Source organism: Petromyzon marinus, chromosome 4 (genome assembly GCF_048934315.1).
Source record: "Petromyzon marinus isolate PM22_M1 ecotype Great Lakes invasive population chromosome 4, UKy_Petmar_22M1.pri1.0, whole genome shotgun sequence".
Taxonomy (NCBI): Eukaryota; Metazoa; Chordata; class Hyperoartia; order Petromyzontiformes; family Petromyzontidae; genus Petromyzon; species Petromyzon marinus.
Window position 1 is genome coordinate 19177494 of NC_133670.1, and position 14200 is coordinate 19191693.

The 14200-nt window shown below is 48.4% G+C and overlaps 1 protein-coding gene across 1 annotated transcript; it reads right to left on the minus strand.

The window, feature by feature from the left end:
- Positions 1-201: 201 nt before the first annotated feature.
- LOC116938536 (keratin, type II cytoskeletal cochleal-like) lies at positions 202-10819 on the minus strand. The gene is made up of 9 exons (XM_032945720.2): positions 10382-10819; positions 9518-9726; positions 6572-6632; positions 6277-6372; positions 4519-4683; positions 3870-3995; positions 2163-2383; positions 1431-1588; positions 202-619 (listed from the first exon to the last, which is right to left on the minus strand). Exons 1-9 carry the CDS (start codon positions 10730-10732, stop codon positions 576-578), a joined length of 1431 nt encoding a protein of 476 aa, XP_032801611.1. The 5' UTR covers positions 10733-10819; the 3' UTR covers positions 202-575.
- Between the last annotated feature and the right edge of the window lie 3381 nt (positions 10820-14200).

Sequence of the window (14200 nt, forward strand, 5' to 3'; positions counted from 1 at the left end):
AAGGTGGATTATTACATTACAGGATCGTGGGAGATGCAGTGGATTGATTACGGTGTTATGATTGGATGTCTCCTGCGACATCGCTGCTTGCATTATTACCATCGCTACTGCCAGTGCAATGTGCGAGTTAAACAATCATGCCCACTGACGCTCGGATCTCACACAGCAATCGCACCCAGAGTTGAGCACAAACACGCGTCGTTAAGTACCAGGAGTGTTTCTTTATTCTTTCTATTAAAAAGGATGCATGCAGAGATAGTGGCCAACAGCGTGAAAGATCGGAGAACATCAGGCTTATTAGAAAACATACAAAGCTTTTCCCTACACGCCAAGACCAGCAAATTTGTGGACCCAATCACGACGCCCTCTTCCGAGTCTCACAACCCGCCACCCATTCTTTACTGTCACTTAAGGATACGCATGCAGTAAATTTGTTTATGCCTTCCGACGGCCACTATACACATGCAAACGACCTTTTGTAAAAACGAGCACAGGCGACCACCGGTGTCAGTTGCGGTGGGGAGCATTGGCTGGTACGGACACTTTTGTTGTCGATGTTCTTGTTGAGTGTCGCTCTAGTAGCTCCTCTTGCTCATACTGGAGGACTCGTAGCTGAATCCTGGGGAAAAGGAAGACGCAAAGGCACCGTGCCAGTGCGTCAGAGGATGCATTGAGTTGCGCTTCTGGTTTGCGGCAGGCGAAAAATGAGATGAAACAGTTATGACGGGGAAAGATACGTTGAGCTGAGGCAAGAACGATATGTCTTAGATGCAATCACTCGTTAAAATTCTACGGCACAGCAAACACATTGCAAGAGCTATGATGTCCCTGCGCATGACGGCCGTCACTGATGCGTGGCTATATAAGTAAACGCGAGCGCTTGGCATAGCAGTCATAATTTATGGATCATAAAATGTTATAGCTTACGTTAAGGTACAATGTTCCACAAGTTACAATAACACCAGAAAAAAAACACACGTTCCAACCAATAAAAAGGCTGGCAAAGTTCTCCTAAGTGCTTTCCAATTGTATCCACGTGTTTTTCGGCACGATGCGCTGGGAAAAGGAGCTGAAGAAGCCTCAGCACATGGAGTGAAACGTCAGACATCGTGCCAAACGACACGCGACAACGCAAAACCACATTTCAGAGCTACGCAGCACGACCATGCAAACCTATGTAGTTGTGGTCGTAGTCGTAGTAAAAGTCAGTAAAAATACGAATTTGCAATGGGAAACGACGGGAGTCGTGTCGGTAATATTCATGTGCTCGGTGAACCCTTCTGACCAACGAGAGAAAGAGAGGCGCTATCAGGTAAGGTCCACAGAGCTATATAGCTCAACTTCGGAAGCGACCTGGCCACAAATGATCGTCCAACGACGTGGTTTATCACGTGGACTTTTATAGCAGTCAAAATTCTCGAAACGCTCACCTGACCCGCCGCCGCCACCGCCGCTGCTTGAGAAGCCGTAGCCACCGCCGCCACCGCCGCCACCGCCGCCGCTTGAGAAGCCGTAGCCACCGCCGCCACCGCCGCCACCGCTCATGGCCCCGGCAAGGTTGGCAATGCCGGACGCAACGGCATTCAGCCTGCGCGTGCCGGCCGAAAGAAAAAGGACAACCATCGGAAGACCAGTGTCACGGCAGAGCTGTGTTCACGATACCACAATACCGGAATGGAATCCAAGGTACTAGAGTGTCAGGGTCATATCCACAATACCAGGGTAATGTTCACAATACCAGGGTAATATCCACCCGCTTTGTCTGGTATTCCAACATCAATACCAGACTGAAGGAGTATGCACCGCATTGCCAGGGTAATTGACAAGCAATGCATTCTGAACCACACCTACTACTGCAACAAACTAATTTAATGTTTTTTGCAAATGTACCTCCTGCAAAAGAGATACACTCATTTACATTAATTAGAATTATACTTGTTTGGCTAAATGCTCGCGAAGCATTAATTTGCTGCGCTCAATATACGGTTTATCAGATCTGCAGAGAGCTCAAGCCGGGTCAATCCCAAACACCCAGACGAAGAGCCGTGAATCAGCCCTGGTGCCCGGAACAATCATTACCGCAGCACCCACTCCCCACAGTCATCCCCACCCTTCACAAATGGACCGCTGAGTTTCGACATCAAAGTTCTTCCTCCGCCCACCTGGACTCCTCTCCCTCCAGCAGCTTGCGGTAGGTGGCGATCTCGATGTCCAGAGCCAGCTTGACGTTCATGAGCTCCTGGTACTCGCGCACGTGCTGCGCCATCTGCTGCTTGGCCTTGTGCAGCTCCTCCTCCAGGCGGGCGATGGTCTCCTTCGCCTCCTTGATGGACATCTCCCCGCGGCCCTCCGCCTCCGAGATGGCTGCCTCCAGCTGGGCGCGCTGTGCACGCGGAGCGAGAAAACACAACGCGCAGACGTTATCTCAACGCCGTGGGTACGGCGCGCAAGAAGTTCAACGTGAAAAAAGAAGCTCAACAAAAAAAGGTCCCACAATACACATGCATACGTACGGAAGGGCTTCCCATCAGAACGAGCTCTCGGGAGCCACTCTAAGCAGGTATTTTGAGCCTACACTTCCATGCTGACCAGACGTAATTGGAAGAGGTGGGAGTATCCACACTCGCCATCATCACGTGCAACCTGCCGGTAACTGTGGTGCATCTCTTTGTTACTGCTGGGTAGTAGACACAGGCGGGGGTGTGGATTTAATGAAACTGGTCCATAGTGTCTACTGCCGTGCCGGGTTCCAAAACCTTGGCAATTAAAATTTTACTCTACAGCTTTACTCGGGCACACGTGTGCCTAAAGTTTTACCATTCAACAAGCCAGAGGCCAACAGTTAAAATGATGAGACGTAACCTTTGTTTTCTACGACTACTTAAATTGCATTTTAAACATTCCTCCTGTGCAAATATCTGAAACAGCCTGCTCTATTTTGAAAATGTCAAGCGCAAATTGCATTTTCGAAGCTTGCAGTTTTAGCTAACAAGTGCCCGTGCTCCCAGAGGTTAGATGCAATGACCAATTTTAAGTGGGAAAGCATGTGCTTATGCATGCATATTCAAGCTTTGTTTAGGTCTCCAAAAAAGAGTATTAATGGCCACACAAATAGACGATGTTACGTATACAAACTCAACCCAATAATGTTGTTAAATTATCCGGTCTTTATTATGAATCTAAGCTTTTATACAGTTTGAAATCATATTGCCAAGGACCTCGAGTACATTGCTTTATTTTAGACTAAATGCATGGTACAGTACTGTATGTCATATCTTCTAAGTGTTGGGCATTCATGTAAATGTTATTTTATATAAAGCACTCTTTATTGCTTTGAAGTGCGTTGCATAAATAAAGACTCATTGGTTGCGTGAAAAAAACAGGCAAGTGAGTCAATGTTTGTACAATGCCTGGCGTTCATATTTCACGGCAAGTCCGCACACGTGAAGTACCTGGTGGCGATTCGTGGATTTGGAATCCCGCAGGTGGGAGGGGACATGGTGGGGGGAAGTCGTGGAGGCAGGGGGGGGGGAGTGCAGGGTACTTATGATGACAGTTTTATCATCTTTGCAGTGAGCAGAGCGCATCTGGGAGCACGTGCATCGAGCACAGGGCGTCCGTCGAGGAAGTGGAGTGATGAAATCAGTTTGCGTATAGGTGCTTGGTATATTTTTGACATCGTGGGATTGCGAGAGGAGTCGGCGGCGACGGCGGCTTGGTCGCGAGGCCTTCATCCAGCAATGGATTGAACCACGGCTAGTGATGATGAATGAGCAAGGAAAGTATTGTTAAGATTTTTTTCGTTTTACTATTTTTCACGAGTGGGGCCCGCTCTCACCCCCCCCCCATGCCCCTCCCACTGGTCGTACCTGTTTCTTCAGAGCCTCGATCTCTGCCTTGATGCGCTGCATCTGGCGGTTCAGTTCGTTGATCTCATTCCTGCTGTTGCGAACGTCATCGTCTCCCTTCCCAGCCGAGGAGCTGAGTTCGCTGATCTGTCATTCGTTTTTTTACAACGACAGGGGACAGAGGTTGCATGTTTAACGCGTAAACAATGGCTCGTGAAAAAGCTGTTACCTTTCACCATCTAGTTGGTTCTCAAGTGTCACTAACTGCTTTGCGTAAATAGCTTAAGTGATATTTTTGCAATTCAATTAACAAATGGGAGCATTTTCATTTCAGGAGGTTTATGCACCTGGCCACAAGAGGTCTTCTGCGCAGCATTACACAATGCAGAAAACATGAACGTGGCAGCACTAAAGATGTTATGATAACTACGATGGCAAAATTACTATACACTCCAAATCCATCTTTTGAATATGACTGGAAAGACAGTTCAGTTAAAGAATATGCATACGCGTGCTAAAATGCCGTTCCATTAATTTTATTCTCACCAGAGGAAAAGCGTTATTTACTCACGTTGACAATGTCAACATTCATGGAGTGTCAATTGCACACAGACAAACACACCGCAACACCCGCACCACCTGGCATAACACATGGCCCACATGCATTTACCTTCTTCTTGTAGAAATCGTCAGCTTCTGCCTGGCTCTTCCTGGCCATGGCCTCGTACTGGGCACGCACATCAGCGATGAGACCATCCACGTCGAGGTTGCGGCTGGTGTCCACGGTCACGAACAGTGACGTGTCCTTGATCTGTGACTCGAGCTGGCGCAGCTCCTGATCACATGCGGCACAATCGAGCAGGATGAGTGGGGGGGGGGGGGTGGGGGGGGTAGTGAAGTGACTCCTTGGTGGAGTTGGGGTGAGGGCTGCGGTGGGGGTCTGGGCACGCATGTGGATTGTGGGATGTGGATGAGTACTGATGGATTGGGGGGAAAGAACATGAACTTTTATGTGCACAGGAACTGTAGCCGAGGGAGTAACGATGATTCACGGTCGGCCACTGCAGATTCCAACCACACCACCCACTCCCTCTGGCTACAGCGTCTCTCCACTGACCAATGCTGTTTAATAGCTGAAGTCATCCATAGTTAAGTCAGTGTATATGTGGGACGTCAGAGGATGTCTCACATATATATTTTTATTTATTTGAATAGAAAATGTTTAATAATACATGCTTATTATCGTTTGAATACATTAAATGGCAACTATAGTTTTATTATTTTCAATTTATTATTTTTCTTTTATTTTTATAATTAAAATTTTATTTTATTCTTTTAATTTTACCTTAATTTTTTGGGGATTTTTTTGTTTTCAATTTACGCGACTTTACCGAAAGAACCAATAATATAATTCCTGCAGTCACGAAAGTTTTAAGTCAAAATTTACGGTAACCACAGCATTCACTGCCGTATTGCAAAGTGATTTGTTTGGAGGGTGTGGTTGATGTTTCTGGGGGGCTCACTGCCCCTCCCCTCCCCTGGCCCTCACGCCGTATCCCAGAACAGACGGACACCGTAGATTCGTAGTGTTCCAGTGGGACAGGTATAATAACGTCTCAGAGGTTCCACAGGTGAGGTAGCTTGAGTCGACGTGTAGGCTCGGTACCACAGGTACACGATAGGCACAACAGTTAAACTCGTGTTAGTGACTGGAAACTGAAGAACATTGAACCATCAATCGGAAGATCCTAATGTCGGATCCTGGTTGGAGGTCGACTCAGCTCATTAACCCTCTAGGGTCGGTAACATGAGTTCGTTACCACCATGTGGGGAAGCGAATAGTGTTTGCGCTCTGGATTAACTTGCCCCCGTCATAGGAAGGTGGAATTTCCAGCACTGACTCAGGCAGCAGAACATCCATTGACTTTTGAGTAAGAATTTAAAAGGGGGGCTGAGCCTTCAGTAGGGCGTGCTCAGCCCCCCACCCACTACCAGCAAAACGTCACATATTCGACTCACTGGGGACTGAGGCATAGGCAGATAAGCAAAAAGGTCGGATATGTGAACAACTATAGAAAATGTCTGTTGCACAATGCTACTGGACACTTGTGAAAAAGAACTTCATAGCTCATCGGATTTCTCCAGGATAAATACATTTTCAGATTCTGAGTGTGGTCGGTTTATTTCTCAAGGCGGCTATGTAATGGCCGGATATGCGACGTATTGTCCCACTTTGTCAGAATTTCAACAGTGGCTTTTCCATCGACAGACTTCCACCCCGACCCCTGCCTGGTAATGTGGACTTTCCACCCACAGGTTCAGGGCAGCCAATGGACACGAGGGTGGCCGTCCGTTGCTCGTTGAGCTCGTGGGCTTTAGGGGCGTAGTCGATGTAGTGAATGTTTTTTGTGAGTGTGTTTTTGTTTACCTCGGCGAAGATCTTCTTGAGGAACTCGATTTCGTCGTTGAGGCCATCCAGCCTGGCCTCCAGCTCCACCTTGTTCAAGAAGGCGTCGTCGACTTCCTGCAACACAGAGCCGACACACGTGCACTTGTTAGGATCGCTGTGCCAAGTACACAACTGCCCCTGCTGTCGAGAATGCCTGAGAACATTTCACAGGCCGCTCAGGCGAGACAGCATGTGGATATGACACAAACGAGCCGTGCGTCTACGTATAGCGTCGCTCGTGACACACACATCGAGCAGTGAGGACTCCACTCACCTTCTTGACAACCACGAACTCGTTTTCTCTCTGGGTGCGGGTGTTAATTTCTTCCTCGTACCTGCAAAGCACCGTGCGTTCAAAGTCAGGTCCACACATTTTCATTGCTACACAATCAGCGAGATTATTCTCCGGATTATAAAGACGCATCTCAAACGTGTTGCTCGTTGTCAATGACGTCAAACAAATCTGATCACACACACACCGGATTATAATATGCGTCCCCCAACTTTTGCATTAAATTACTGGGGAAAATATGCGCTTTAAACTTGGAAAATACCATATTCTTGGTTCTTTCGGTAAAGTCACGTAGATAGAAAACAAAAAATCTAAATTAAAAGGGAAAAACCCCCACGACGCTTCGATGGCAACACAAGCGGCCTTCTTCAGGTGGAGAGAATTTAGATTGTTTTTTTTTATATGAATTCCTGCAGTCACGAAAGTTTTAAGTCAAAATTGGAGAATACCGTAATTAACGATCGTCGCGAAGTGTAGGGCATACTGAGTGATTCATTTATAGATACACCACTCATTTCTGATGACCCTCCCTTTTTTGTTCCTCAACAAATGAGTGAACACTGTGAAAACATTGGCTCCCATAACCTTGCCTAGGAGAGCGTTAGAGTGGAGTGAGATTGGTGGGAGATCATTTAAGAGACATAATCAAATGTAGTTTTCCCGATAACTTATCCCCATTATTTTAGTGGGGTATCTACAAATGGACCGAAATATAATCTCATGCGTGCATTTAATATACAGTTCACCGCTTCTTATCTGCCTTAATCCTATCCGCAAATTCTCTTATCCGAGATATCTTCCCCAAATTATAAAACACGTGTAGTCTACATGCACAAACAAACTCAGCGCACTGAGTCATAAACCGGGCCACGGCCAACATCAGTGGCAAGTGAATCCCCACCCTCCAGCACCCGGCGACACCAACTCGGACTGACCGGCGTGGTGAAGTATCGTCAAACTCTATGGCCGACACAGCGTCGGGAATACCTTCGGCAATAGATTGTCAAAGGGATGTAAATTGCCATATGTATTTTCACCAAATGCGGCAGCTTATTTGTGCCGACTCCAGCGCACATGAGATCGCATCGCACGATCTCATGTGCGATGCGATCTCATGTGCGATGCGATGTCATGTGCGCGTGAGACGTTTTTTGTCAAATTCGAGAGGACCGCTTTTGCGAGGAGTCCATACAGCCTCCAAATTAGCCTCCGCGCTCCTGAAGCGCCTCCGCACTTCCACACCCATCCAGGATCCAACCCACGGTGACCTGAAGGCTCCTGGATCCGAGGAAACTCGTCCGCTACGGCGTCTTCGAGCGGGAGCGCACGGTGGGACGGGGGGGAAACGCCCTAATTCTCCCCTCCTCTGCAAGCGAGAGCCTCGGCCTCAGGGGTACGGCCGACCACACCCCAGCTTCAAACACCCCCCCCCCCCGTCTCTCCCTCCCCGTGCCCTTCAGCTCTGAAGTGGATCTCAAGGTGTGGCTCGCCGAGAGACGCGCGAACGATGAAAGGGGCCCGTCGCCCACGTATTGTTAATTTACACTTTTACGTGAAGCGTAGTGTTTTACTTTATGTATGTGCTGTTCAATATTCTGCACTGATTGTGTATTTTAATTGTATTTGCACCGATACCATCTTGGCCATTCTACTGCCGGACGTTACCTGGGTGGGTGCAAATGTCGTGTGCCTCACGTATCTTTTCACGTTTTTACATTTATAAAGTTCCCGTGGAATTTAAGATATAACAACACAATAATTTTAAAGAAATCACTCCCGAAAGGCCGTGTGGCTGATAGGATGTGTAGATATATATGCAGAGGGACGGATTTTAAAAGAGGTGTATTGTCTGCGTATTTATTTTATGGCATGAATATAGTGATTCTAATTCCATTGATGAAGCGCCGCTTATCATCAAGGATGGCAAAGCGCTATACAAGACGGAGTAGCAAACAGTCAGCATAAAGCATAACTTATTTAACAAAAAATACATTCTCAAAGCCATTTTCTGAATTAATTTATAGGTGAACAAACAGAAGTGTATAAATAAATTTTAGGACTTTTTTTTAAATGTCCACAGACTCAGAGATCCTGATATCTCGTGGAATAGAGTTCCAGAGTCGGGGGAGGCGGGGGCTACACGGGGAAAATATCGGTCGCTCCAACCGATCGTAGCCTCTATGACCTGAGGATGCAGGAAAGATCTGCACCCCCAGATGTTAGAGGCCTTGAGGGGACGTATTTGGTGCAACGTGTCTCTGGTGCAGGTTTGGAGTAAGGTGATTTGGGCAGACAATATCAGTAGTGATGTTATATTCGCCACAGCGGATACGGTCACCGGAGGCGAACATAAGGATCACTTTGTCCAGTCTCGGTCCCAACTAATCGCAAATAATTAACTCACGACGGGTTTTCAAATTCCTCTGCTTGTGCCAGCAGAGTCAACCGAGTCTGAATATGGCCGCAAGTGGCGTCTTGACGCCCGGCAGTGTTGTATACCCGGTATATACACATGCATATGTATATACTGTACCTAGCAGCCACTGGTTTGCATTTCTCGAGAGCTACAGATCAAACTTAATGGCTTGGTGTGAAATCGCACGGTAAAAAAACACATCATCAACGTTTTAGGCAATGACTCTTCTTCAGAGCAAGATTACTGTCCAACACATGAGTTTAATATATACAGTTCTGCTATCTGACAACGATTGTAACGGCGAAATTAATTTATGTTATTTTGTGATATCTGTTCGGTGTCTTTGTGGTCTTGTGGGATTATTTCATGATATCGTGAGATGTCTGTGGTCTTATGCAATGATGTTGTGGTCTCGTGATATGCGGTCCTGTGAGATACATCGCATTCAGCATAGCGTCATGCTACGTTGCCCTGTGACGGCCACGAACCGCCCTTCGTTCGCCTTCACTCACTTGGCCTTGAAGTCTTCGACAGCGCCCTGCATGTGCTGCAGCTCGCCCTGAAGGCGCTGCTTCTCGTTGCCGAGCCCGTCCAGGTGCTGCTTGAGCCCGTTGATGTAGGCTTCGAAGAGCGAGTCCAGGTTGGAGCCGCCGCTGCCACGCTCCTGCAGGGCCCTCCACTGAGCCTCCAGCACCTTGTTCTGCTGCTCCAGGAAGCGCACCTGTACGGGTGGGAAGGACGCGTCTGAGATCAGTGTTCCAGGTGTGGGAACTCGCTGCGCGAACGTGCCCTCTCGTTTTTGGCACGTCTCGATGGACGTGCTTGCGTGCGTCGGCGTGACTTGCGTGTGTGCGTGTGGCTGTTTGCGTGTATAGGTGCTCGCTAACAGCGCTTGCCCCAACAGTCTGTTAAGGCATCCATAATAGAGGAGTTTTTTTACGGATTATATTGGTAGCGAAAGCTTACGTGCTAGTCTGTTAAGGCGATACGGGGCATCTTTGTCTGCGTGTCTCTATGTTACTGTCCGCGTGTCTGTCACAGTTCGTGTTAAGTATATATATTTACTTTTCCCGTTACCACAATTAAAACAAAACGTGAAAAACGAAGACCGAGATACGTTGCAGGTCTGCCATACAAATTTACTGTCGTGACAACAGGCTACTACGAGGACGTGAATATCACTGTAAAATGCAAACATTTTGCAATGAATCACAATTTCATTTGCAACACCAGTTAGCAAAACATGTTTCGCTAATGCAGCGATCTCAAAAGCTTTCCGTCACTCTGCAGCCAGCCAGACGGATGAACGTCAACGCTCAAGTCACGGAGAGCTCAGCGTGAGACGACGTGATGAATCGAGACCGCGTCTCCCACACCTTCTCGATGAAGTTGGCGAAGCGGTCGTTCAGACCCTTGATCTGCTCCTTCTCCTGGTTGCGCACGGGCAGAACGCTGCGGTCGATCTCTGGCGGGGGCCCCGCTGCCACCTGGGATGAGAAAGACGCCGAGATCCCCCCGAATCCACCACCACCACCACCACCATAGCTGCTGCCGCCGGACTTGAAGCTGCTGCGGGAGCGGCTTCCGCCACTGCCGAAGCCTTGGGAATGGCTGCTGAACCCTCCCGACCTTCCACCGCCACCGCCACCAATCCTGATGGAACTGCCGCCAGAACTGCGGCTGCGGCTCACGCTGGACACACCACTGGACTTTATGCTGTAAGACATGGTTGGTGGTGCGGAGTGGGATGCGTGTCCCGAGTGTGCAGGGAGAAAGTGGTGCGGTGTCGGCAGCGATCAGACAGCGCCCAAAATTCCACCCCAACGGTGCGCCCTTTATATAACGCTTGGGCTGGACGCCACTCGAGTCGCGAGCGCGGGCGTGGACTCTCTCATTGGTTGGACCCCTCCTTTTCCCCTACAGGTGAATGCGTCAGGGTTCGGCACCGGGCTGTGTGGATGGCGCTCATTGGATCACGCGCGTCTCGACCCAGTGCCTTGGTCTCGTCGAGACGTACAGCCGCTTTACTCGAGGCAAACCACTGGGCTTGATGATCAACGGGACGTGCATTCAAACAACTCGTAACGTGCTGAAAAAAAAACATGGCAAACGTGTCAAAGCAGAAACTTAAACAAAAAAAAACCTCACCACCTTCGTTTATTAACACAGCGTTTTTCAGATTTTTTTTTATCAGATAACGTTTTGGGCAATGGTCCAGATTTTTCGGTATTTTCTGGAAAAAATATCCAACACTTTACATGTTTTTCTTATATGACGTTACACATTTTTGAATTGTGCTCTTCACCACTGCCATCGGAAGTTATTTTTTTTAAGTTCGGTAATTATTCTTGCTAAAGCAAAACCAGCCACTCAATAAAAAACAATATCTCCTTATTCTCAAATTTATTCTAATTCAAGGGTACGCAAAATAAAGCGGCATGCTGTATGTATATTGTTTGGTATAGACTACACACTCTACCGTACACGTGTCAGCTTCATTGCCTGGGGCGTGTTCGACTCTGCACGAGCCACAAATGATACAGCTGCTACTCTCTCTGTACGGCACGTGCTCACATCCATTGCACGTGTCGACGATTCCTGCAAACCGTGCTTTGACAAAGAGATCATGTGCGGGAGTGAAGAATACACACTCGGTGAACATTTGATAATTGTGCGAGATTTCGTGCAAAAATGACACAGATTGAACTTATTATAATACATATTATCGCACGCAAAGAACCAACAATGGCCACGGAGCGGTGTGAGCCCAGCAGACAATCAACAGGGGCGCGGGGGGTGGAAACGCCCAATCCTCCAAAGATGTGTCTGTGCGCCTAAGCTCTGTGGAGCAAGTCACGTTCAAGTTGCCTACGCTGGGATTTTGAGTGGAATCGAATTCAGGATTGAGTTCTGCCGTCGAGTGTCAGCTGCGGCGCAGCACGTGACACCAGCTCTAGGGCGCACGTCCATGTCTGCACCTTGGGCAGTGGACAGCACAGGCGTGCAGACAGTGCATGAGGCTACGTGTAGTGAAATGCGACTCGTGAGTTTTTCCGACTCCGCATACCGCAGAAATACGGCATGTGTAGAGCGCTTACGTGGTGTCTATTACATACGCGCCAGTGAGGCCCCCTTATTTGCCCCCCCCTCTCCCATCATGATTAGCCCATATAGGCCGCGGTGCAATTGCACCGCCTGCACACTCGATATTTCTAAACGCATGCGAATTGTGTGCAGTGCGTTCAGCGCCGTGTCTTCTGCTGTGTCTGCCCGGGAGGCGCTGTGCACCCACGTTCAGCGACACTTCACGTTGATGCTGTTAAATAAACGATATATATATTTTTTAATTTTGCCAGGTAAGGTCCACTGAGCTATATAGTTCTCTTTCAGAAGCAACCTAGCAGCAAATGATAGCTAAAGGAAGTGGCTTATCATGTGGAAATGTATAGCAGCCCAATGCTTTAAACGCATGTTTCTAAATGTGGAGGGAAAAACTGCAGGACCCGGAGAAAAATCCACGCGACCACACGGGGAGAGAGGCACGCAAACTTCAAATATACAGCAGGCTTCATGGTCGGGATCGAACCCACAAACCTCCTGCATACCAGGCGAGGTAGTTAACATCTGACCACCGCGGCGAGTTGTTTAACATGATGTCAGTAATCCACTGCTGGATGAAGGTCTCCGCGTGGTGAGAGCATCATGGGAGTTGTTTGGCAGTACGTCTTCACGCTGGTCACCGCGGGTTGATGAAAGGGGCTCTTGAAGCGGCTCATATATCACTCACCGCTCATCTACACCAAGGTCAAGAATAGAACTCAGGTGCTGTCATGGTATAGCGCGGTAGCTAAGCAACTCGAATTTGCCAGTTTACCACAGAGTACAATAAATTATGAACGTCAGTCCTTGTGCCGAGTCATTAACTTGCTAAGTTCACAGTCAGGGGCACGGGCGACGGTGATCGACATAAAAAAAAACGGCTGTCGAATATGCCTCCATCATCGCGATCATCAACCATGGTCAATCCACTGCTAGGTAAAGGCTCCCCCCCCCCCCCACCTATCAGCAATTCGCCTTTTTGTGTCGACATTGTCGTTGTGAATGTTCATGTCGCAAGCGACATTACACGGCACCACTCCTCGTGTGCATTTACTCGCAGCGCCGATCGCTGCGACGCGAGTTAGTTACCAATATTTTAAAACAAACGTTTGGGTGTGTCTTGCAAATCGGGTAGGTGCTCGTGTGTGTGACCAGATTTGTACAATTGTATTGGCGCCGCATACCCATTTGGGAGTGCGTCTTACAACGTGGAGAATACGGTGCAGTAATAGTAGCATCGAATCTTGACTTAAAGCTTTCGTGACTGCAGGAATTCATATTCTTTGGGTCTTTCGGCAAAAGTCACGTAGATAGGTTGAAATTAATGAAAATAAAATAAACAAAAAACTACGACGTTTCGATCACAACACGAGCGATCGTCATCAGGAGGCATGTTACGCAACTGATTTTCTTTTACCGCATGCTGCTTTTGCAGGCACGAGGAAGAAACGGGCACCCGCACCCAGAAGTTTGCATGCGACTTTGGGGTTAATTTCAATCAACAAACGAATGCCGCGACCGGGACGCACCCTGTATGAGAAGCGGGCGTACACATTGTGGGGAAGTCTCCGTAAACGCCAGGCGTGTGTCTTTGCATTACTACTTCAGTAAACTATTCGTCCGCGGCCAGAACACTCCTCCCTACCCTTCCACCTATTTGACAACCCACCCCTTCAGCCTCACATCTCACATCACAAAGCCACTCACCTGTACCCAACCCACCCTTGCAGCCTCACATCACCTGCACTCCAACCCACCCCTGCAGCCTCACATCCCACTTCACAAAGCCACTCACCTGCACCTCAACCCAAGCCTGCAGCCTCACATCCCACTTCACAAAGCCACTCACTTGCACCCAAACTCACCCTGCAGCCTCGCATCCCACTTCACAAAGTCACTCACCTGCACCCCAACCCACCCCTGCAACCTCACATCCCACTTCATAAAGTCACTCACCTGCACCCATAAAAAACCTCACCCATCCTCAAACCGCCCCTCTACCATTGACACACTCAACACCCTTCCACTCCCTTCCACGGGCGTGCAGACAACTCCACCTACACATTGCTCACGAGTTCTCAACGCAACCGCACACC

Bases quoted from the DNA above. Each gene is read 5' to 3' on its own strand.
- LOC116938536 (XM_032945720.2), bottom strand. From the start codon at position 10,732: ATGTCTTACAGCATAAAGTCCAGTGGTGTGTCCAGCGTGAGCCGCAGC. The intron at 9,727-10,381 runs GTGTGGGAGACG...CCACCCGTACAG, and splicing joins TCGCCAACTTCATCGAGAAG to GTGCGCTTCCTGGAGCAGCA. The intron at 1,589-2,162 runs GTGGGCGGAGGA...CGGCACGCGCAG, and splicing joins CTGGAGGGAGAGGAGTCCAG to GCTGAATGCCGTTGCGTCCG.